The sequence below is a fragment of the Aricia agestis genome, chromosome 7 (assembly GCF_905147365.1).
Source record: "Aricia agestis chromosome 7, ilAriAges1.1, whole genome shotgun sequence".
In the NCBI taxonomy this organism is placed as follows: Eukaryota; Metazoa; Arthropoda; class Insecta; order Lepidoptera; family Lycaenidae; genus Aricia; species Aricia agestis.
This window is the reverse complement of record NC_056412.1, coordinates 14,080,360-14,106,504: the sequence shown is the minus strand read 5'-3', so window position 1 is coordinate 14,106,504 and position 26,145 is coordinate 14,080,360. Positions and strand designations below refer to the sequence as shown.

Below are 26,145 nucleotides of genomic sequence, written 5' to 3'. Positions count from 1 at the left end.
ACAGACAGACAGACAGACAGACAGACGGACAGATATCGAAGTCTCAGTAATAGGTTTCCGTTTTTACCCTTTGGGTACGGAACCCTAAAAACAATTCCTATAGTATCTATATTATGAGTAAGGTAAGTACTTATAAAAAATCGGCCCAATGCGAGTCGGACTCGCGCACACAGGGTTTCGTACCCTTATAGAGCAAAAGTAAGCCACAAATTGTGTTTTTTATATGGGAGCCCCCTTTTTTTTTAGGTTTCCGTACCCAAAGGGTAAAAACGGGACCCCATTACTGAGACTTCGATGTCTGTCCGTCTGTCCGTCTGTCTCCAGGCTGTAACTCAAAAACGGTAATAGCTAGTGAGTTGAAATTCTTACAGATTATGTATGTGCCGCTATAACAACAAATACTAAAAACAAAATAAATTAAATATTTAAGGGGGACTCCCATACAACAAACGTGATTTTATATATAAAAAACCCAATATTTTACTATTTTTGCTCTATAATGGTACGGAACCGGAACCCTTCGTGCGCGAGTCCAACTCGCGCTTGGCCGATTTTTTTAAATTTTTTTTATATTATTATTAATTATTAAAGTACCTACACATATAATAAAGGATTTTATAAAAAATTTAAGTGTCTAATTGTTACCATTATTGAAATCGAGCAAAAAAGGCCAAAAATCACGTTTCTTGTATGGAAACGAGACCCTTCATTATTATTTTATTTTGTTTTTTGTATTTGTTGTTATAGCGGCAACAGAAATACACAATCTGTGAAAATTTCAGAAGTCTAGCTACAGCGGTTTTTGAGACACAGCCTGCTGACAGACAGACAACGTAGTCTTAGTAATAGGGTCCCGTTTTTAACCGACTTCCAAAAAGGAGGAGGTTATATGTTCGGCAGTGGATATTTTTTTGGAACTGGCACCGACTTCAAAATGATGAAGATTGAGTACAGAAACAGTTGATTTTTAGCCGAATTCGGAAAATTATTTAATACTTTTTAGTTCATATAATAGGAATGTTATTATTGTTTTTACCTTGGAAGTCGGTTTTAATTTTTTGTTAAAAATAATAATTACCCTTTGGGTACGGAACACTAAAAATTAAAAAAAATGTAACTTGAAACTATTCTCGTTATTCCGTTCAACTTATACATTGGCATAGCTACATAATATTATGTTTACTCTTTGTATGTCTGTTTCTTGAAACTAAAAATATAACATACCTCAGTACATATTTTGTAATTTATAGCTATAAAACGACCTTAATTATTAAAATATATGTTTCTCATTTAATTGCTGTTCTATTTTTAGATTATCTTGTAATCAGGAAGAAAAAACTTATTTTTAAATTTAATATTACTCTCGAAGGGTAACAAGTGCAAGATTTGTCAGCTTATCTCTTTATCTGTAAGGCTGTACGGCCTGTAGCCCAAAAATGTAGGCTAAAGGAGTGAGCACACTGAGACGGGCTGTGCCGGGGCTCAGCGTGCCGGGGCTCATCGCAAAAATCCGCCTCCATACAATTTGTATGGAAGGTCAGACAGCACTGAGCGACACAAAACTTAAATAAAAAAATCTGAATCGAACTTTAACATGCCTCCTCGTTTTACCCACTGTCTAGACCAGTGGTACTCAATCTTGTGGGCCTCACGGTCCGCCAATAAAAAATTTTGGGTTAAAATAATTACCTACTATCACTCGTAGCTATTACCGATATAAAAGAGGAAACATTTTCACGACTTTTACGATGACATCACTAATCCAGAGTAGACAGAATTATAGAGTATGTCGACTTAGAACCGATGTTGAAATTTTTAAATTTGACGTATTATGACGAAAATCGTCGCTAGGGTTGTTAACTTGTTACCTACGAATTTAAAACTATGACATATTCCCTGGACGTGTTCCTCTTTGGTCGTATTGTTTGTGTTTTGGCACATGCGATTAAAATTGTCAGAATCCAATTTTAAAATCTTTATTTTAAATATTTAAAAATAAATTATATCAGCCAGCGCGAGGCACATTCCGTTTATAATCCTAGTGAAACCCGACGAATTTGACAGATATTGAAACCTGTCCGTTTCTTTGCAGTCGAACTACTGGTAGTTATGTCTATTGTGACTAATCACTATATTGCCAGTGGGCGTGAAATTCAAAAGGGTAAACTTCGCGCGGGCCGCAGGTTGAGTATAGCTGGTATATTTATTAATATTTTATTTAAATCTTACTAATAAATCGTGGGGAACTTTTAATTACCCAATAAGGCGATGTAACTTATACTTAAGCAAAACGTTTCATCCGTTGAACGTAAATGTCAAATTTTCGTAGAGGAAAAACCAGTGCTTATACGGTCACCTGGGCCATTATGGATATTAAGTATTAACCATGATCACGATGTCTGTAGCATGCACTATGAACTATCGACGTCGATTTTTGGCAATCATAGTGTTCTTCATAAGCAGTGCTTATTAAGAGCTGTAGGTAAGTTCATATTACATAGTTTCATTTCTACCTTAGGTGTTTATTCCCTACTAGACGTCGTGCGCGGCTTCGCCTGTGTAAATTAAATAAGCTTTTTTCACTTTTTGCACAAAATGTAGCCTATGTATTTCTCCTTGCTCTACTTATGGTGTTCTTGTGCCAAAATATTGCATAAGATTCGGTCCAGTAATATACCCCGTTTTTCCATTATACCCCATTATACCCCATTCATTTGTTTTCTGATTCCTCGAGGCTCGACAGACATGTTGGTCGCACCTTGATAGTACCTATATAGCCTTCCTTGATAAATGGACTATAGCTAACAAAGAAATAGTTTTTTTTAATTCAAACCAGTACTTCATGAAATAAGCATGTTCAAAGTTCAAACAAACAAAGTCTTCAGCTTTAAAATATATAAAGTAACTTTATAATATTATAAGTACTTAAAGATAAATTAATGCAGCTAGCCTAGCAAAAGTTTTGAAATCTTTGGCCGAGAATTTGAACATGTTTGTAATAAATTACTACTTATATTTACATATTTCATTCATCTATTGCTAAGAAACGATACTCGTACCGTAGTTGTTTTGTGGTAGCGATTTTTTGTAATGGATAGGCGTAGTGGATAGGCCAAAATACAGGAAAAATATTTGATAAATTATGTCACGGTTCGCTTAGAATTATTAAATTGTTCGTGATAATACTTTAGGGTGTGTACGTGTTCCTTGTAGAGAGTTCACTGTGAAAGTAGCAGCTTTGAAAGATGAATTTTTTTTTTACTTTTGTATGGGCAAGGGCCCGAGCGTCACGAGTTTCCCCATACAAAAATGTAGGTCTTTCAGCGCTGCTACTTTCACAGTGAACTCTCTACAAGGAACATGTACACACTCTAAATTATTATCACTTATTTTTGTTACACCCTGTATACATATTACATAATTATACATTCAAGAAATAAATTGAAAAAGTTAAAATAAATTAAAAAAGGTACTTAAATTATAAAATAAAATATTTTAAACAGATAAAACTGATTTCCATATTGTACCCTTCGATCACTAAGTGATCGAAGATTGTACCATATTTAATATTTATAATATTATAGAAGAGTTAAAATTCCCTATTTCAGACAGGCTGAACCGATTTTGATAAAACTTGCAGAATTCCTAAAGTTGAACAAAACCTAGTTAGTACAATAAAAAAGAATCATTTAAATCGGACTTGTAGTTTCGGAGACATGCGAATACAAACATACATACATACATACACTTTTAAAATTTGGCACATTTGTTCAAACGCCGATAATATACTATATAAAGACGATTATATGAATGCTGGGCAGTTCTGGAAATATTATAATATTTATAATATACACGTCATAATATAAGTACTTACACATAATATTATATCGTCACCCTCCTGGCTAAGTGTAGTATCTAACAAACTGTCGTAACTACACTGATACTACCTTCGAAATCGTAGCTTCTTTTTGCATAAGTTCTCTCTAACAATCGTATCGGTATCTTCTACCGTTATAGAGATATCACATTATTGTAAAACGCTTATCTGTCAAAGTATGAGAAAAAAGTAATGCTAACTGTAGTATGTACATACGGTTGTATGATTTCCTCAAAAAACAGGACATAATTAAAAGGTATTCATACCGTATACTTATTTGCTGATGGGTGCAGTGGTCAGAATAAAATCTCCATTGTGGCTTCAACCCTCTTATACTTACACTGTAAATAATGCTCAAGATATACAGGAAATAATTTTACGATTTTCGGTACCTAATCACGGGCAAAGTGAGGGGGATTCCGTGCATAGCTGCACTATTGGATACGCCTCCGTGATCTAGTGGTATAAAGCGCGGCTCTTGACTCGGAGGTCGTGGGTTTGATTCCCGCGTTGGAAAAATATTATTTTCAAATTTGGTTAAGACAATGCAGGCTGATCACCCGATTGTCTGACAAGTAAGATGATCCATGCGTCGGATGGGCATATAAAAAGTCGGTACTGCTCCTGATCTCTCGCCGGTCGTGTCGGTCCCACTGGGTTATGAGAGCAAAGGAATAGAGTGCTCTTGTGTACTGCGCACACACTTGGGCACTATAAAATTACTTCTGCGTAGCTGGCCTGGTTTCAATGAAATCGGCCACCGTCACCGAAACCGGTGTGGGAGCTATTATTATTATTGGATACGCTCTTAAGAAAAGTGGTTACTTTGTCGTACCAAGCCAGCTACATCCAATATTCAAAAGTGAATATACTCGGATATGCTGACTTTCTGGATTTTAAAAAGTAATTAATCAATCTTCGCTTGCTTGTAGTACGGAAAGACAATGAAGGACAAGAAATAAACTGGAAAGAAATTGTAGAAATTTCTGTACAGAAATGTGACTCTAAAAAGTTGTTCTTAGGTTACTTTACTTTAAATAAGAAATAGAGATATATTCAATTCGAGACTGATCGTTTCATAGTTTTGATAATTATATTAAAGAAGACTTGCTAAGTTTCTTGTAGTTCATTGATTTTATCATGGAATTAATATGTACTACCTGTACGTAGTACATATTAATTCCATGGATTTTATTAATACTGTTCATTTCATTGTTATAATTAATATGTTTCTAAGTTAAAAATATATAATTTCACATAGAATGTACTTAGATTAATTTGATAACACCTATATAGAATTGTCGTTGTAACTGATACTGCTCACACAGAAATGTAAAACAAAGTTCTCACAAAGTGACGTATCTGCTTTGTTCGAGTTTAACTAATTACCAAAGTTTTTAAAGCATTTGCGACTCATATTAAAGCATAAAGATAGCCCAAAGGATCTGAAATCAGTCAATAGTTTGTTGATAAACCTAAAAATAAGAAATCCATAAGGCAAAATACATAACACTCAACCGAAAAATAGTTGCCCTGCAATAGTAATACTTTCCAGTTACGACACTTAGCCAGGAAGACGACGATTTGAGTCGAATTGATAACCTCCTTTTTTTGAAATCGGATAAAAATTAATGCCATTTTGATGTCTCGGTATAACTAATAATTTAGGACGGCTACACCGGTTTCTGATTTTGATCAGGTTCAGGAATCTTTAAACGATGAGTATCTAATTAGTAATTATAAATAATCGGCCAAGTGCGAGTCGGACTCACGCACGAAGGGTTCCGTACCGTTATAGAGCGCAAAAAAGGATTTATTTTGTGTTTCTTGTATGGGATATGCCCCCCTTTATTATTTATTTTATTTTAATTTTATTATTTAATATTAAAGTACTCATATTATAATTGAGGATTTTGTGAAAATTTCAAGTGTCTATAATATGTTGCCATTATGGATTACGAGCCAAAAGGACCAAAAAATAACGTTTGTTGTATGGGAGCCCCCTTAATATTAACTTTATTTTGTTTTTAGTATTTGTTGTTATAGCGGCACCAGTGCGCCTAGCATGCGCCAACGAGATAATTTTGTCTACTTGTTTTCTCGATGTTTGATGGTTTGTCTCTTTATCTCTATTGACCCTAACATGACATACATTTTACTCGTGTAGATTTGTCGTCAAAATTAACGAACCCTAACATGACAACATATTTTTATCGAGTTTTGTCGAGATTTTGACATTATGAGAAGAGTAGTTTTTAACTACTTACACTCGAGAGTGAGATATCGCGTTGGACGCATGCTAGACGCACGGAAATACATAATTTCTGTGAAAATTTCAGAAGTCTAGCTATAACGGTTCTTGAGTTACAGCCTGGAGACAGACAGACGGACAAACATCGAAGTCTCAGTAATAAGTTTTTTACCCTTTGGGTACGGAACCCTAAAAATGATTAACTAAACGTTACTTTCTTAAGTAGGTTAAAATAAAAAGGTGCTACACACAAGATTTCTTTTTGGAACAAGATATTTTACCCTTCCAAGGTTAAGGTTGGGCATAACTAGTTTATATTTAAATTTCCGAAACGATTACATTTTCCCTTTAAGTCTTAAAATAATATCAACATATATAATATTTACGCGATTACTTATCTCTGGGTTAATTAAAATTAATTATTAATATAAAAAAAGTAAGTATAATTACTTACTTTATAATTTAATATCACATAATAAAATTATGTCGTAAAATCGTGTATATTATTATGTAGAGTTAAAAAATTCATATTCTTTAAAACTTTAACTTAACTTCAATACTTATTTACTTATCACTACATAGTATAAAACAAAGTCGCCTTTTTCCCCTATGTCCCTTTGTTCCCTTTAGGGCCGCGCCACACCGCAATGGCAGCGGCGCGGCGAGCACTTTAAGTCTCATAATATAATGTATTACAATAATGAACATAAAGTTTAACTTTATGTTCATTATTGTAATACATAGTATCGCTTGAGAAATCGCCAGGAGCGGCCACGGGCGGCTGCTGACTTCTCAAGCGACACTATGTATTACAATAATGAAGATAAAGTTTAAAATCTTATTATGACATGCCATTCCGGTGTGGCGCGGCCCAGCCATCTTTAAAACTACGCAACGGATTATGATGCAGTTTTCTTTAATAGATAGAGTGATTAAAGAAGAAGGTTTATAAGTATAATAACATTCATTAAACAGTGGAGAAATACTGTTATTTTAGGGGTTTCTTATGTGATGTCGTAAAAAAATACTTTTTCAGGAATTATTCTTCACTATAACCGTAAACCAACACAAGTTTAAAAAGCATGAAATAAAATTACTTAAATTAAGAAATTAAAAAAAACCCCGCCAAACAACTTTAATAATATACTTTGAGTCATAAATCATAATTCCTAATTAATATTTTAGTCCATAATTATTGTTGTCAAGGTGTGTCGGGGGACCGCGTTTATAGTTTTTAAGGGTCAGGTCACAGCTAACAGAATCAAGACAATCGGCGCTCTCGACTCTCGTAGCTACTTGGCGGTCCCCCGACACACCGTGATAACAATTATGGACTAAAATATTACTTTTCACTTAGGAATTATTTAAACTCAAAGTCATTAAATATTATTTCAGTACTTTTAAGTTGTTTGGCGGGTTTTTTTTTCTTAATTTAATTATCTGATTACTCCTACTTGTCGCATCGTGACGACAATTTTTGTATTCGAACCAGAACTTCCTGAGTTTTTTAAAGGAACAAACAAACCAACGTACACAGTACACACTACACAGTTACACACCCTTCAGCTTTATACTAGCTATTTGAAAAATGACATTTTCTAAAAATGATTCAAGTATAAAAATGAATTATAAAATCGTCAATTTAGGGTTAGTCGCCCCCATAAGATAGTGATAGGGTATTAGAGCGAGCGAGAGAAATGCGTAGCTCGATTTTTATTCCTCGGTATCCGCTTTTCTGACATTTCACTAGATTTCGTTTAGTGAAATGACATATCACTAGATTTGTTTAGTAAGAAGACGTAAGAAACAAGAATATTCGGTATCTACCGCGATTTCGTGATATCCCTAGGAATTACGGGATATCCCTGATATCTTCTTTTCCCTGCGAAATATATACAAGAATTGCTCATTTAAAGATATAAGATTAAATTATTATTATTAGTGTGAATTATTAAAGTCTGACTATTAGGTAGTTAGGTACCTATGTCAAAACACAATACATGTCTTATATTAAGTATATATTTTAATAAGTAATTATTATTATAATACAATTAAATCATCACACTAATATTATACCCACCTAAAAATGTTGAACTAATATTATGTCTTATTTTTATATGTAAGTTTAGCATGTTAGTTTAACCTTTAGAATTTAGATAAACACATTTACTTACATAGTTTTTAACCCAAATTATTATTTTCTAACAAAAAATTAAAACCGACTTCCAAGGTAAAAACAAAAGTAATATTCTTAAAAATAATCTAAAAAGAATCAAATAATTCTTATTCCTTATTATAGTGCCGTCTTCAGACTTCGCCTGAACCTCAACTATTTCTGTTCTCAATCTTCGTACTTTTGAAGTCGGTACCAGCTTACCTTAGCGTAAGTTCTATGTCAAGGATCTCAGAACTTTTCCGGGCTGGTACCTACCTTGGAAGTCGGTTTTAATTACCCTTTTTAGTTACCTATGAGACCCCAAGGCTATATTACTTATAGCTTGTTGTCATCCCGGGATGTAATGTACATATAATATACATTACCTGCTCTGTCTGTGACGAGCTTTACGGTCAATTCAGACCGCAACGCTACGCGTAGATGCATTTCTAAATTTGTATGGATTTGACAGATTTCTATTGCGTCAGACGTCTTGCGAATCTGTCAAATCCATACTAATTCAGAAATGCATCTACGCGTCGCGTTGCGGTCTGAATCAAGTATCAACCCTTAGAGTTGTACATATTATTATTACTAGCGGTCGCCCGCGGCTCCGCCCGCGTGGATGTCGGTTACGGCGGCAAAAAGCCTAACCAGGAAAGACTCGGTCAGCAAAATGATTCCCAGGTCAATTCACAAACTCCAACACTGACATCGACGACGCGGACGCAGTCATTATCCGAATTCCGAAGGGATGCATAATATAATACTGCACACTGCACAGATTGTATTCCTCCCGCACGCGCACCCCCGCTTAGTGACGCACACTATCGTTACGTCCAATTGTAATCATTCAAAGACCAAATGTTATCTACATAAACTATACTTAGTAATGAAATAATTTATTTTCATAAGGATTAATAGCATAAGTAAAATAAACGCGTTTAAATGTAGTCCAAAAAAATTCAAGATTTTTTAATAAAAAAATGGTTATTGTGCCTCACTCGACATATATAAGATATTTATCCTATATATTATGCGGACTTTTTTGTAGATATTTATAAGATCTACAATTACTTAGAACATTTTATGTTTCTATCTTTTATAGTTTAGGCAGCGTACGCAAAATAAGTAACTTTTCTGGTTGATTTTACACCTGGCGTCCGAAAAACCCAAATATCTTACGAAACCCAATTTTTTCCAAAATAAAATTTAGACTATGTTCAGCAGAAATAATGGAGAATTCATTAGCTTTTGCTTGGAGTAGTTTAAATAAATCCAAAATCCTCGAACTTGTATCTATAAGGGTCCAAAAGTTCTGTTGGGTACCTTCGGAACCAGGGTACATCCTGGTGCAAAATCTTACTTTTTGGTAGTATATGCCTGAAACACTTCAGAAAAAATCAAAATCACTATATGTTTCCATATAAATTTTGAGGAGTTCCCTCGATTACTCATGGATCCCATCATCAGGTCATCACTTTTATGAACATATTGTGACCAAATTCAAGTCAAACCCTATAAAACACCAAAATAATTTTGTAAATCGGACCACAAACGGCTGAGTAATCGTTGAACATACATAAAAAAAATACATACAGCTGAACGTATTACCTCCTCCTTTTTTGGAGGCGGTCAAAAATGGCAGTATTATCGTTGGATTTATTGACCAATTTTATAATTTTAATCTCTATGTGTATGCTCTAACTTCTCAGCAATAGCTAGTAAGTAGTAGGCACTTAGTAACTACTCAATTATTGTAATTGATAACAATATGACTATTTAAGTGCCCCGCAGTGACCTCAGATAACAAGGAATAAATCGTGCAAAGACTCGAATCGATGGAAGCACACTTTTGACTAAACATTTCTTGGCAAAAACTCGCTAAACTTACTTAAGTACTACTTAGTATTTTGTACTCACTTGATCTTGTGACGCAAAAGTAGAGGGTGTCCCCTAAAAGCGGTAGGGGGCTCGGTCCCGGCAGGTTATGACTTCTTTTTGCCGCGTTTAACTTCCACCACGAAATGAATAAAACCGCCAATAACAAATAAAAAAACATTATTGATTATAAGCGTCTACTTCCTTTGAATACCACAGACGTACTACACCAATTATACTACACAAAACACATCTTGTATATTTTTCAGACCCAGACAGTTATTGTATATAGGTAGTTATTGTTACATGTGACATAGCTAATAATGCGACAAAAACTTGTTTCGCGACAAAAAACTAGTTGTAATAAGTAATTAAAAACCGGCACGGTGCGTGTCGGGCCACGCGCAATATTAGGGTTCCGTAGCACCGCTAATTTTTGATTGGTCAATGAGAGTTGCAGCTCATCTGATGCTGCGAGTGTCCATGGGCGACGGAAGTTGCTTTCCATATGGTTACCCGTTTGCTCGTTTGCCCCCTTATTTCATTAAAAAAAAAATCTATCTCGCGAGATTGTGAACGGTCGAAAGATTGTGAACCGCAACATACTGCTTACAATTTACGTATTATTTTTCGGTAGATTGTAATCTAACGATTAAAATTGTCAAATTGTCAACAGTTCGAAGGCTGTCCCTGATTGGTCGGCCTTACAATAGACCGTTCTGTGTCCATCTTCGATCACTAATATACAAGATACACAGTCCCATACAAAACCTCTCGAAAATCTGTCGCCGAGTAATAGAGTTTACAAAAGTATACATTTATCTAAAATCAACCTTAATCGTAGTAATTATTAAAGATCTTTTTATAAATTTCTATTTATAAAAATATTTTTTTTACGATCGACGCATGCTTCAAACAAAATTCAACCATCCGCGTATATGCCTTAAAGTTTAAATTATTACAGTGCCAAAACAGCACTTCAATTTTACGGCCGCACTTCGCCGCTGGAACAAGGCGAAGTGAAGTATGAGTGGAGCCGAACTGTTCAACATTTTTTTGTTGATTGTAAAAGTGGGGTAATTATTTTTTACTTGTAATATTATGTTGTTCTTATATATTTAATTTTATAATTAACTAAAATATACGTGTATCAGTGGCGAAGAGTCCATATAACCCGATTCCCGTCGGCTTCCCTTTTGGAAAATCGAATCTATGGGCAAAATACATTTTTATCTAATAAATATTTTACATACTTAAAAAAACTTTGAATTCACTAAACGCCTACAAAATTTTTTAGGCAATAAATTTTTCTCTCACTTGAAATAGTTTGGAATATAGGCAATGCAACGTGCAGGCCATCTCCCATAGATAATACATATATATCGACTGCTCCTAGGTAGACTATCGTAAGCCACAAAATGGCAAAATTCGTTTTATTGCGAAAATGCATATATTTTAGTTAGATCTTTTAAGATCTTCAAGAAAAAATATTCAATTCGAACTACAATAAACAACTACAAGACAGTGAAATTTTAATTCCATTTTAATTTGCTATGTACTAAATCTCTAATTTTGTGTGATCTTGACGAACCTCTACCGAGGAGATGAGGGGACACTGAATACTTTGCGATACTCAGCATTTGTCAAATCAGCAGTAACGGTCAAAGTGAACCTTGCTCGCCTCCCCCCAACTACAGATGCTGCAAAATATCATTCATGGAGGATTTACCACCAACTACAAAAATGGTAAGGGGTTCAAAAGAGCCCGTGTGATTGGGGATGGGAGACCAGCGAACAAGGTCTAATGCCTGTCACAATGTGCGCAGAGCCCGCTCCTCAGACCCTGCTTAAAATGATGGCTTACAAATGCAAGAAAGATTGCTTAGGTTCGTGCACTGGCAGAAAAGCCGGGCTCAAGTGCTCTATATTATGTTCCTTTTGCCACGGTCGAAATTGCAACAACGCCATCCCTATCGTTCTGGATGCTGAGGATGAGGATGAGGACAATTCATAATATGCCGACTCACCTTCACCTCCAGAAAACACTATCCCTCCACCCCCACTGATCTTTATGCACTGGCCATAGTTTTATAGCCGAAGTGCCATAATAAGAAAAAAAATATTCAAATGTCAATGTCATTAGGAATTTAGACATAGATAAAGTAAGTATAGATGTAGTTTTAGCCCGTCATCGCGTGGCCATTTTGTGCTTAATTTCATACAAGTAGTGTGCGTTTATTTTCTTGAATATTTCTGTTTGTCGATTATTTAGGAGCAGATTATGATACAGGAAAGAAAGTCAATTAGTTCATCATATCGATTAACTATAGTTAAAGTGATGAGAATCCGTAAACACACGTAAAAAGCTATGCAATTTTTATAGCCAAATTATAAATTGATGTGACATTTTTAGCACTAATGCCTTATATAGCACGAATAAGGGATTGAAAAGCCCAAAAAACGTTGTTCAAAACTTACGTATTTAATGTTAAATCCACGTGTTTGAGGCATTCTTTGGCCACTCTTATGGTTTATTATTTAGCGGAACCACAAAACTCAATAATATCTAGCATTAAATGTTCACTAAAAACTTTTATTAACACTTTTATTACATGAAATCTGCAGACCGACTCCTTTGTTATGTCCTAGTAAGTAGGACATAACATTACACGCTTTTGACGCTTATACACCCATAGACTTACTATATACTAGGTTTATGTATACACCGATATAAGGCTCGCTCTAGTCTATAGTACCCTCAGAACAGGAATTACTTCTAAAATCTGCCTGTCAATGGCTGTATGGGCAACAAAATATATAATAGTAATTTGTGATGGGCAACGCTCCCTTTGCCTGTCCCGAGTCCCGACCGGGACGAATTAAAAAAAAAATTTAGACCTGTCAAATATCAAAACAACATTAATTTATTTTCAATTAAATTATCACAAAATTATAAATTCAAGCAATGTCTTGGCAAACAATAAAATTAAAGTCTGCGTCATCGCTACTAGGTAATAACTAACAACCAAATACGTACGAAACAACAAGTGCATAAATTTAAGTAATCTATGAGATAACCTAACTCTTATTTTACAGGCTTTGTACGATATGCCAGTAAAAAAACTGGTGGAAGTACACAAAATACCAACTGCAAAGTGAAACCTAAACGCAGAGGATGGAAGGTGCAAGACGGACACTATGTGAACTCAGGTCATATGCTGGCCACCCAACGAACCCCTAGGTTTCATCCAGGTTTGAATGTAATGTCAATTTTATGCTCTTATTTGCTTCTAAGTCCATCTTAAATTATTAAACTTCTTCGGGGTAACCCACCCCCGTACCAACCCCACAACAAGGAGCCCCCCAGTTTTGAAGCTACAACACAGTCGAGTTAACTCAGTACCTGGCGGCCATATAGTATGGCCGCCAGGTACGTAGTTAACTCGACTGAGTTGTACTCATCTTTGAAATTAAAAAAAGACTTGTATGATGTGTGTCTTACACATATTGAAAAAATTCCAGGTTGGTTTTGGTTGCAATGGTACTTTATTTGCAATGGAAAGTGGCAAAGTTGTTGTGACCTGTGAACAATTTGACCCTAACTGGGAGCACACTTGGGTCCAAAGGCACTATGGAGGTCGGGAGCATCAAAAGATCTATAAAAAGTACTTTAATGTCATTCCTGATCCACAACATAATAGATTTAAATTGGTTGATGAAGTGTAACCAGTTTTATTATGAGTGTAGAAATATTAGACAATAAAGTGTATATTATGTAAGTACTATTGTTTGTTTTTAATTTATTTATTTTGTTTTAAACCCTAATATTATCATAAGTGCGAAAGCGTATTCATAGGTGTTTCTATTACCTCTTAACAGTTAACCGCTGACCAGAATAATATGATGAAATTTTTAATGAAATAAGTTTTTATCATGTGCATGGGAAATTATAAATTAGTTATCACATCATACACTAAATTCTGTGTGAAAGTGCAGGCAATATCTAGTAAATTATAATACTAGACATGAATCATGATACATCTTAACAGTAATTGCTCCTATTTCGAAAGTGGGCTGATACTAAAAACAGTTTTCAATACCAATTATTCACCTTTTTTATAACTTTCAGCATACTTTCAGCACCTCTGTGATAGAACTAAAACTAAATTGTCATTGTGAAGATACTAGACAAGTTTTTGGTTCAGATTTGCATTTTAGTTGTATCTCATCCCAATAGATGTCGTTTTTTAGTGTTTCAAAGACTGCAAATCGAACAGTAGTGTTTTTTTTATGTGATAAGGGGGCAAACGAGCAAACGGGTCACCTGATAGAAAGCAACTTCCGTCGCCCATGGACACTCGCAGCATCAGAAGAGCTACAGGTGCGTTGCCGGCCTTTTAAGAGGGAATAGGGTAATAGGGGAGGGTAGGTATGGGAAGGGAATAGGGGAGGGTAGGGAAGGGAATAGGGTAGGGGATTGGACCTCCGGTAAACTCACTCACTCGGCGAAACACAGCGCAAGCGCTGTTTCACGCCGGTTTTCTGAACGTGGTATTTCTCCGGTCGAGCCGGCCCATTCGTGCCGAAGCATGGCTTTCCCACGTATAAAACACAAATTATACATTAGCCAGAGTAGACAGAACTAAGGAGTATGCCGACTTAGTAGCACTATAATAACTCCCAAATCGGTTTCGGTGACGGTGGCCGGCTTTATTGAAACCAGGCCAAATTACGCAGGAGTAATTTTTATAGTGCCCAAGTGAGTGCGCAGTACACAAGGGCACTCTCTATTCCTTTTAGGCGTTTTGCAAACGACGCCGGTCAATTTCGATTTTCGCCGCGTACGCCCGTCGACGTCTACGGCTGCGGGCTGCCCGCGCCGCCTACACACTACACAAAGCACACGCCGTCTGCGTTTACTGCATGTAAACTGGTTTGTGTGTTCCACGGCGCCGCCCGCCGGGCACCAGCTGCGGCGTGGTCTTTTTGCCCGCCGTGTGCGTTGGTAATATTATAGGATTCCCATTGTGCGATCATTCGCGGCGAAATTGACCGGTCCGCCTCGCCCCGTCGTCTGCAAAGCGCGTAGGTAAGTAGGTACCGTTACGTAGGCGGTGGGTCCCCCATCTGCCTAGGAATCAACTTCTCTGATAGTTGGTACTGCTAATATATATTCTGTGCTCATAGTACATACCTACCTTATACATTACCTACTACGTTGGTCAATGTGAATTATGAATACAGTACTTACTTAGTTTTAGGTATGTTATAGATTACAACAATTTAAATTTTAAACAAGAACAAAACTGAAAACCTAAAACTACCTATAAATATCCACCCAATCAAAAAACCTTTGCCAATTTCGATAATGTTTACTCTCTCGCAGCAGATGTAAAAATCCAGGTGGGGTAGGAGATTGGTGTACTTCCGGTCGCGAATAACGTCCGGCGCAACCGGATGTTGACCGGAGAGCTTATCAGGTTTTTACATATCTACATACATACTTGTGTTTGCCTCGACATTTGATTTTTAGAGCTCCGTAGTCAAATGGCAAAAAACGGAACCCTTATAGATTCGTAATGTCTGTCTGTCTGTCCGTCCGTATGTCACAGCCACTTTTCTCCGAAACTATAAGAGCTTGGCCGTTTTTTTTTAATATGTAGCATGATTCTACTAAAGTTATTTTACATTATTCAGTTTCTATTTCTATATTTTGGTTTCTGCAGTCGACTTGTTAGACGATGGTAAGTATACACTAATACTATAAGTTGAATTTGAAAAATAAAACATTTTTTTAAATCGAATTTTCATTCGATTTAAAAAAATGTTTTCGGTATCTTCCCAGTTCCCACCGGTATTTTTGTCTGGCTATTTTTTTGTTATCTCGCAAACATCAACAGCACAGCTAAACCCATATGAAAATAATAATAATTTTCCAAATTTTTAATAAACGCTGGCCACCTTTTCCCACCATCCAACCGATTTAATTTTTTTTTGGATGCACAGGAAGTACGGTACAGAGCCACTGTTTGGAAAAAAAATTAAAGTAGCTAAACCTACATTTTTTTCCCCACCCCACAACACCCACCGCCCACGGTCTGCCAGCACGCAGATTATCAGAAAAGGTTGTTTGGTCGCCAGCTCTTAGTCCATGGGCGGTCGCCCTCGTAGCCTACGCCTTACGCCGCCACTGCGCTGCCTCAATGCGTTGGCCCAATGTTGGTCCAATGACCAATGTGTACAGCGGGCTTTACGGTAACTGGTAAATAGGTAAGGATTGAATATTACAACTATAGTTGTAAAATTATCATTACCGAACTGTAATATTTCGATTTTGTTGTTTACTAAGTACTAACGTAAAACCTCTAAGGAGCGTTCAAAGTTTATAAGATCTCGGAAGTCGACTGCAAGTTACTTGAAACAATAAACCCATTTGAGCTTGTCTGCCACGAGAAAACAATGCTCAAAGTTAGTCAAGTGCAGTACGCCGGCAATATTAACATAAAATAATGCTCTTTAACCCAAAACTTGTTAAGACTTCGAAAATATACGGTTTCAAAGGTTTATTAGTAAGATTGATGAACGGAGGAAGTTTTAAACTTGTTAACTTGACACGACGTTCAGCTTATTAGCCAAATGGGCACTATAAAAATTACTCCTGCGTACCTGGCCTGGTTTTATTGAAACCGGCCATCGTTACCGAAACCGATGTGGGAGCTTTATTATATAATTTCTCCTTACTCACCGACATTGTTTGTGAAAGACGAAGAGGTCGACGTACAGAATGTGAAACTTAAAAATCTTAAAATAATAATAAGCTCATTTTGCAGTGACATCAAGCCGGCAACAAAATATAAAACGTAACTGAAGTTATACTTTTAAAATTATTCACGCACACGTTAAATATGGTTTCAATTTGCGGAGCCATAAAGCGTGAGTTAAAAAATACCCGTCATCGCCCTTAAAAAAATTCACCCCCTTTTTAATCCACCAGATCGTGTTTTACGACTACACCTTGGAAAAGTTTTGACACCCGCAATAAACATTAGCCAGACGTCTGTTTTATATTCTCTTTTTATTTGGGTTCCGACTGCCGTGTTTGGGGACAATTTTTATCGATCGTTAAATTTAATGTACAAAATTCTTTTCAAATGACTCCCTTAACGTTTCTTTGTTTTTTAAAGTGTTTAAAGTATGGTGAATGAAAAGTTTTGTAGATTTTTATTCGTCTCGAACTCGTCTTGTTTTTGGTAGAATGTTAGCAATCCAGCCCCCCATAACTACCAGTAGTTCGAGTGCAAAGAAACGGACAGGTTTCAATCGTCTCGTCGACGAATCTGTCAAATTCGTCGGGTTTCACTAGGATTATGAACGGAATGTGCCTCGCGCTGGCAGATATAATTTATTTTTAAATCTATACTAATATAATTCTGCAAAGTTTGTTAGTTTGTTTGTTTGTTTGACGCGCTAATCTCAATTTAAAAATTTCAACATCAGTTCTAAGTCGACAGAGTAGACAGAATGATAGAGTATACCGACTTAGAACTGATGTTGAAATTTTTAAATTTGACGTATTATGACGAAAATCGTCTCTAGGATTGTTAACTTGTTACCTACGAATTTAAAACTATGACATATTCGCTGAACGTGTTCCTCTTTGGTCGTATTATTGTTTGTTTTTGGCACATGCGATTAAAATTGTCAGAATCCAATTTTGAAATCTTTATTTTAAATATTTAAAAATAAATTATATCAGTCAGCGCGAGGCACATTCCGTTCATGATCCTAGTGAAACCCGACGAATTTGACAGATATTGAAACCTGTCCATTTCTTTGCAGTCGAACTACTGGTCGTTATGTCCATTGTGACGTCGGCACACTCTACAATTCTGTCTACTCTACCCCCGATGCACGATCGTCGGAAAGTTCTCACGTGAAAAGTGTTCATATTATTCTGTCAGTGAACATCCATCACACCTCGAACAAAGACTTCTATTTAAACTAAATAGAATTCTTTGACCTCGAATGTGGCTTCGATAGCTGACTGTTTCATTAGCGCGCACACAGTGAGACAGCTTGAGATCAGAATGACATTCGAGTTCTGAAAATCCCCGAAGAATGAAAGGATGGAGACTGAAAACTGAATAATTAGGCGTTTGTGCACTAGACGGAATTTTACCATCCGGCGCGGCGCGGCATCTCGATTTCCTACCTTATTTATATGGCAAACGTGAAAGTTATGAACGGCGGACGGTAAAATTCCGTGTAGTGCACAAACGCCCTTACCCCTTTGCATTGGATTCCGCCTTAAAAAGCCGGCAACGCTCCTGCAGCTCTTCTGATATTGAGTGTGTCCATGGGCGATGGTAGCTGCTTTCCATCAAGTAACCCGTTTGCTCGTTTTCCCCCTTATTTTATTAAAAAAACCTTATTAAATCATCAATAGCACCATGGCTTTTTAACCAACTAAAAAAAGAGGAGGTTCTTTGTTCAGCTACAGATCATATATTTTTTTTCTATAAAATAAATGAAAGATTTATAGCGTAACAAACATCCACCCTTACAAACTCTAACATTTATAACAGTTACATTGGCATATTTATTCAGTGCAGAATTTGAAGTTAAGAACCGTAAAATTCGGTCCGCAGTTGGTTCTTTATAAGTTCGCAACTCGTAAACGTCCGCCGCAAAGTTGATTTATCTCTCTTGTGTTATGTCTTTAAATATGGCTGCCCAAAAATCAGTACATACTACTTGTTCGAGTTTATAATGTGGCAGCTTATTTAAAGTGTGGCAAGCAAGATACAAGAGGCTATGTAGAGTGTTTTAAGCTATTATGTAGCTTTTATTGCGGGATTTGAGCGCGGCGACCGAATCAAGAGATTTCGTAACGAAAAACACCTAACATTCGTCTACCGTCGTTTCAGTTCGACAGACTTTATCTCGGTGTGGCTCGGGGTGTGGCACCGGTTGGTGCGACGTTGCCAGACTTCGGTACGGTGTTTGTTTGCGTGCAACTAGACGTTTACGAATTATAATTGTAAAAGCTGATAAAAAATGCTATGCAATAGCTTTACCGCAGCAGTCTTTACCGAAGCAGCCACTGATTTGTAGTGGCGTAGACCAAAATGAAACCTACAGCCTTGTTCATAAAGTGCCATTTTATTTAATTTACCTATGCCGGTCGCGGTCGCGTGCTGCGAAGATGTGAAGACCTTTGGTGTCTAAAGCCTAAATACACTAGGCCGAAAATACGCGGCCGAAGTTCGGCATGATTACGTCAGCAATGCGCTACGCATACGTAATTTCGGCATGGTGTGTCGGTAATTTAAAATATGTAGGCGTAATCATGTCGAACTTCGGTCGCGTATTTTCGGCCTAGAGTGTTTAGACAATACTCGCTACATCCTCGTAGCCTTCTCCGAGTAGGTACGTTGTAGCCTTCACGCAAGGCGCTACGCGTGAGCTACGACAAAATCTTATGACAAGGTACTAGGAGCTCAGTTTAAGCCTGGAATTTTGAACTTTATTTACTACAAGAGAAGGTCGGTCCGTCCGCGGTATTGGGTCACCTGTTCCAATTTTGAATTGCTCATTTATCTAAAAATTAACCCTTAGATTTTTTACAAAAATATTGTACAGAGTCACAAAAAAGTCATTATTCTTTAGGGTCTATATATTATGTACATAGCTGGGCATTAACTCGTTAATCCATTAATCGTTAATTAACGAAGTTAACATTTTGATTAACGGATTAACTTTTAAAAATATTAACGGACTCGTTAACTTCCGTTAATATGCAGAAGTCCGCTAATCGTTAATCCAATGCCCACTATTTACCGCACGGAACCGCGGCGCGGCGCGAAAACAGGTTCAGACAGTATGAAACGACAAGTGCCGGGCGGGCGGGCAGCGCGGCGCCGTGGCACGCGATTAGATTTGTTTCGTTTTATCATTTCATTATTCAACCCCGGTGCTTATAGACTGAAGAGTGATTTCAGATTTGTTTATTATTGTTAAAAATCATTTGCATGTTGATAAAGAAGAGTGCCGTGTAATTTAGTTAGGTAGAATACAATAATTATAGAATTATTTTGTTTTGTCCCTAACCTGTTTACTTTCAGAACCTAAACCAACAGGTTTTGTATGTGCACTAACGCAATGATATAAGTTATAACAAGGCCGTATTACACATATTAACGGATTAACGATTAACGTTAACTTGCGTTAATTCGTCCGAAATGTAACGCTTTAACGTTTAACGAAGTTAACTTTTTTTAACGGATTAATGATTAACGAAGTTAACTGTTTGATTAACGGTGCCCAGCTATGATTATGTACGGCATCCTGTAATTACTAGGTACTAATTAATTATTAATCAGATATTGCCTGGGTTCAGTATAATATAACAGGTACTTCCTGGGTTCAGTAGTGACCGATAGACGGTGTTTTTATAAAAAAGCTAGTAGGGTATTGACTGGTGATTTACATCCGGGCCTCGTAATGCCTGGCAGATAAATCAACCGGCCCGGACACCCGGACAACCAGACATTTATCCGGGAAAAACTGAAAGGGACGAGCCTGATCAATGTTATTAAATATAGGGAATTTTTCACCGGAATGTATCCTTTAAGATTGATTTATGCTAAAAGGTTTAAAAAGGGTACGGCAGAGTTATGTTTTGTATGCTATGAATTTATGGGTAAAATTTTGTGGGTTTAGTTTTATAGTTATAGCAACAGATTTTAGTAATAAGGCTGGAAACGCACCTGTAACTCTTCAGATGTTCCGAGTGTCCCTGGGCGACGGTAGTTGCTTTCCATCAGGTGACCCGTTTGCTCGTTTGCCCCCTAATTTAAAAAAAAGAGATATGTAATGGCCAATGGGGGTGCGTAGCCAAATCGTTTCGCGCAATTATTCTGGAGATAGGTTTCAGTAAAACTACATGCTTTTGTTTTGCAGAGTTTGTAACCAATCATAAGCTCATTATTCATGTATGCGTGGGAAAGCCATGCTTCGGCACGAATGGGTCAGCTCGACCGGAGAAATACCACGTTCTCATAGAAAACCGGCGTGAAAGAGCGCTTTCGCTGTGTTTCGCCGAGTGAGTGAGTTTACCGGAGGCCCAATCCCCTACCCTATTCCCTTTCCTCCCCTGCCTTATTCCCTTCCTATGCATACCCTCCCCTATTACCCTATTCCCTCTTAAAAGGCCGGCAACGCACCTGCAGCTTTTCTGATGCTCCGAGTGTCCATGGGCGACGGAAGTTGCTTTCCATCAGGTGACCCGTTTGCTTGTTTGCCCCTTATGTCATAAAAAAATGCGTAATGCGTATACTATAATCTTATGTCTTAATAATTTTTTAAATTGTTCTTTCATTGGCGTTCACTAAAAATAAGCGTTGCGAACCATAATACTCTTTGTTGTTTTTAAAGAGCGGGCCCAACCGACATTGTCCTGTATGTAGGTATAACTGTTTTTTTAAGTCATTTGAAAAAAGCTATTGCTATCTAAATAAGAATAATGTAACAGCTTATTTTAAACGAGTCACAACTCACACGTCACTACTTACTGTTACGATGGCCCCTCATTTACCAACGATCCCTTCTAGTCGCAAAAAAACTTAATTAATAAACCAGTTTTTCAGAAGACAACTGCAAGTATTCAACTGTAAACTGTAAGAAAATATTCATACTCTTTTCTTTAATCTGTTATTGATTTTCAAGATGGATTACGAGTAGCCGGAGTAAGTAAAAGTAAATAGTAAGGGGCGACAATACCGTAAACAATAAATAAAATTACATACCAACAATTGCCGCTGATCCGTATAAAGATGTCGCCGTATCTCAAACTTCAAATAAAGCAGAAAATACGACGTCGCGTATAATATTCATGGAAAGACATAATTTAATTCCAGTAGACAGCCAGGGCGACAAGATCTCTTGTCTCGAAAAAATGGGCAATGAGAGCTTCGCCGAAATATGAAATTATGGACTTCGAGATAATATTTCGCCGTTATTGTCGAAAATGTTTCACGCGGATTATCAAAGTAGGTCAAATTTGTTTCATAATCTCATTGCTTAGTTTTTATTGGATTTGGCATTTTTATTCTTGGGAGTACATCTTGGGAGTAGGATGGCTTCTTGCAAGGCTACTTATACATCATTATATTATGACTTACAATTATGTATGTTGACATTGTATATAATATTAAGTTACAAAATTGTAAACTTTTTTTTAAAAGAATATTTTTCTTTCACTTTTTTGGTAAAAAGTGGAACCCGTGCGAGTTTCTTACGCCGGTTCTTCTCGCCAGGGTAGTTCCCGAACCGGTGGTAGGCATCAGGTAGACATTCTGAAAAAATTGGATTCAAATTTACTCAGAAATAAAACATTTTTTATTTATTTTATTTTTATTTTATTTTTAGGTTCTTTTCTGCCATTTTCTGCCCGTGTTGCCCGGAGGACCGGAAAACATTTATGAAATGATAGAAATATGCGGGTAACATCCGTGCAGACCATGGTGTACGTATACACAAGCATGATTGAACATGTATTCTATGAGATTAAATTGCCAACGTGCGGCACGTGCCGACTGGTCGTAAAAAAAAGAGTGCTGCTGTCATATTGTATCACACGTCTCTTTTTACCACGCAGTGTTACTGATATTGACATCTCTCTTGCTCAGGCCTTTGTTTCTCTATTCCGCTAGGTATATAACTTTATGTATACCAAACTGATATCAGATTTTTGACACTTTATACATCTAAAATAAGAAACAAAATGTCTAAAGTGTCAAAAATCTGATATCAGTTTCGGGAATAAGGCTGCAGATTCGCGCGCGGGTGATGAGGCGCATTACAGGAAAAGCGCTCTCTAAGTTCATCGCATAGACGCGTTACGTTACTCTTATTATGTAAACCCTTTCAAGTATCGAAATAATTAGCAAAGTACCAATCGAAAGAATAGCCGACCATTTTCGGTGTCCATTTACCTAAAGGGTCGTCGGCGAATCGTAATAAAGATCAACGTAATGGTTATGTTCGCGAAAACGTCTCCAGATTCGATTAGATCGTTTTACCCTTTCTCTCAAGGACGCAACATTCGCACATTATTTTCCTCAGTTATTGTGTAGACAATTAACTCAGTAGTAACTAGTATTTAAGGTGACATCGATAATGCACTTAATTGTTTTTTTTTATGAAATAAGGGGGCAAACGAGCAAACGGGTCACCTGATGGAAAACAACTTCCGTCGCCCATGGACACTCGCAGCATCAGAGGAGCTGCAAGTGCATTGCCAGCCTTTTAAGAGGGAATAGGGTAATAGGGGAGGGTAGGGAAGGGAATATGGTAGGGGATTGGGCCTCCGGTAAACTCACTCACTCGGCGAAACACAGCGCAAGCGCTGTTTTCTGTGAGAACGTGGTATTTCTCACCGAGCGAGCGAGCCGGCCCATTCGTGCCGAAGCATGGCTCTCCCACGTATATTATCCACGTGGTTGTTATGTTTCCATAGTCCAGTGGCTTAGGCTTAACGGAACGGAATGGAAGCGTCAATTTTCCTAATGACTCCCGCGTCATGACACCTTTTGGGTGTAAATTGAGCCGAGCCTGATCTTGATTTGTGCGATGTCATAGAGTTAAGGTACCGTTGGATAAACGTGGCAAGCGACCGCGCGACCGACCATACTTCGAATAAAATGCCACTTTATGACAGAGGCCATAGGTATCATTTTCACCGAAATCGGTCTATAGCGACCCATGCCGCCGCTGCTTTGTAGTGGTGTAGACCAAAATGAAACTTATAGCTTAGGTCATAAAGTAGAGATTCGCGGTTGTGTATTCCGCGTATCCCGTGGCTCTGCCTTGAGCGGAAGAGAAAAAAAAAGTAGAGTGAAAAAAGGAACAGACTTTATGTATTACACACATGAACATTATAACAATTTGACAGGCGCACCGTTACGGAATCGGTGAGTCAATTAAAGATGCCTTTAAGCATCGTCGCGTTGCGTACTCCTCGGCACGAACCTGTTATCCAGCTCTACTTTAAACTTTTTTCAGCAATCAAGAAATTGACGTCAGGTAATCTTCACCGTGAATTCTTCTCACGTATTTCTTTCCTCGTCGCTTATAAATTTTTTGCGTTCAAATCATACTTTAGATTCTCTAGGACGCCTGAATGAGAAGCTCTTCTTATAAATAACTTATTAAAAATACCTAGTCTACGTTTTTATTTAGTTTAGTATTTATTTTTCGCTTTTGTATTTTTTTGCTTGATCATTCTATTATGTAAGGCATTTGCTACTTTTATTTAAGCAGGTGAGAGAAACTTATCAAGTACTTGATATTTGTGTCTTTATTTTTCTCAACGAAATAACATAATTATGTTATTTCGTTGTCCAAAGTTCAAAGTTTTTTGCTGACGTATAAATATTATATTAATACGTCAGCAAAAAACTTTGGACCCCTTTTGACGAAAAATGCGGAAACGTAGGTGCATGAAATTTCGCACACAGAAGGAGTGCATTGAGCCAATATTGTTTTAAAATTATCCTTTTTTCGTACTTTATTTTAATAAATAAAACATAACACACTACAATGTGCACACTACGATATTTTGAATGACATTAAGCTTATACACATAGCTTATACACATAGAATTATACTCTTTTATTTGTGGTTGAAGTCTGTTGTCATATTAAAATTAATAGATTGTTGTTTTTTAGGGTTTCGTACCCAAAGGGTAAAAACGGGACCCTATTACTGAGACTTCGATGTCTGTCCGTCTGTCTCCAGGCTGTAACTCAAGAACCGCTATAGCTAGAATTCTGAAACTTTCACAGATTGTGTAATGTGTATATCTGTTGCCGTTATAACAAAAAATACTAATAAAAAACAAAAAATACGAAGGGTTCCGTACCATTATTGAGCATAATTTTCTCCCTTTCCTGACTAAGTTGCTACTGGTACAATCGCTCATTCTTCCGTTGCATGACTATGCTGATGTGGTTTATTTGGACCTGACAGAAGTGTTACTAAACAAACTAGAACGCCTGCAAAACCTTTGTATTCGCTATATGTTTGGTTTGCGTAAATATGACCACATTACTGAGTTTCGCAAGCGTCTTAACTGGCTCCCAATACGACAGCGTCGCTCGGAATTCGCACATCCTCACGCTCCTCTTTAAACTGCTTCGTACTCACTCACCTCAATATCTACACGAAAGGTTCTCTTTTACTCCACCTAGCGAGAGACCAGTTCGCTCCTGTGCACTTAAGAGACCACTAGCTATTCCTCACTGTAACACAATCTTCTATGAGGGCTCATTTTCATGTAAGGCGGCGCAACTATGGAACAGTTTGCCAGATCACATTCGTGAGGCACCTACTGTTTTCACATTTAAATTAAGATTGAAACGGTACTATTTATCACAGGCTTAATTTACTTGTAAGTCATATATTTTTGTTACAAAATCTGATTCTTCATATCACATAATACGAGTATCTATGATTTTTACTAAGTTAAAATTACGTTCATTTATATTGTATGTAAGTATTGTTTATGTATATTTATTATAATTATGGTACTTATTTAAGTATGTATATTAATATATTATGAATTTAGTTATAGGATTTAAGTTTTAGTATTATGTCTTTAAATTGTACTAGTTTAAATGTTGTGTCTTTAGTGTACATTGCCCTGTTTTTACATCATTTTATATCCACTTCTGTTTATGGTTTGCTGGAAGAGATCTCTTAAAGAGATAAGTACGCCAATGTTATATTGTCACTTTTATAAATATGTCTTAATTTTGTACATAAAGAGAATAAATAAATAAAAAAATAATTAGGCCAAAATTTGTGTTTTTGTATGGGAGCCCCCTTTACTTTTTTATTTTATTTTAATATTATTATTAAATATTAAAGCACACATAATATAACTTAAGACTTTGAGAAAAATTCAAGTACCTTACCTAC

The 26,145-nt window shown here is 36.7% G+C and overlaps 2 protein-coding genes across 2 annotated transcripts in view; one reads left to right on the top strand and one right to left on the bottom strand.

The window, feature by feature from the left end:
• LOC121728609 (cytochrome P450 4d2-like) overlaps positions 1 to 10,373 on the bottom strand; it is a 46,498-nt gene extending 36,125 nt beyond the window's left edge. The window contains exon 1 of the mRNA XM_042116784.1: positions 10,207 to 10,373. Coding sequence (XP_041972718.1) covers positions 10,207 to 10,345 — 139 coding nt within the window. The 5' untranslated portion in view covers positions 10,346 to 10,373. The remainder of the gene's footprint in view (positions 1 to 10,206) is intronic.
• A 2,756-nt stretch (positions 10,374 to 13,129) lies between these two features.
• LOC121728733 (50S ribosomal protein L27) lies at positions 13,130 to 13,946 on the top strand. Its single transcript, XM_042116973.1, has 3 exons — positions 13,130 to 13,175; positions 13,261 to 13,424; positions 13,687 to 13,946. Exons 1-3 carry the CDS (start codon positions 13,130 to 13,132, stop codon positions 13,888 to 13,890), a joined length of 414 nt encoding a protein of 137 aa, XP_041972907.1. The 3' UTR covers positions 13,891 to 13,946.
• The last annotated feature ends 12,199 nt before the right edge of the window (positions 13,947 to 26,145 follow it).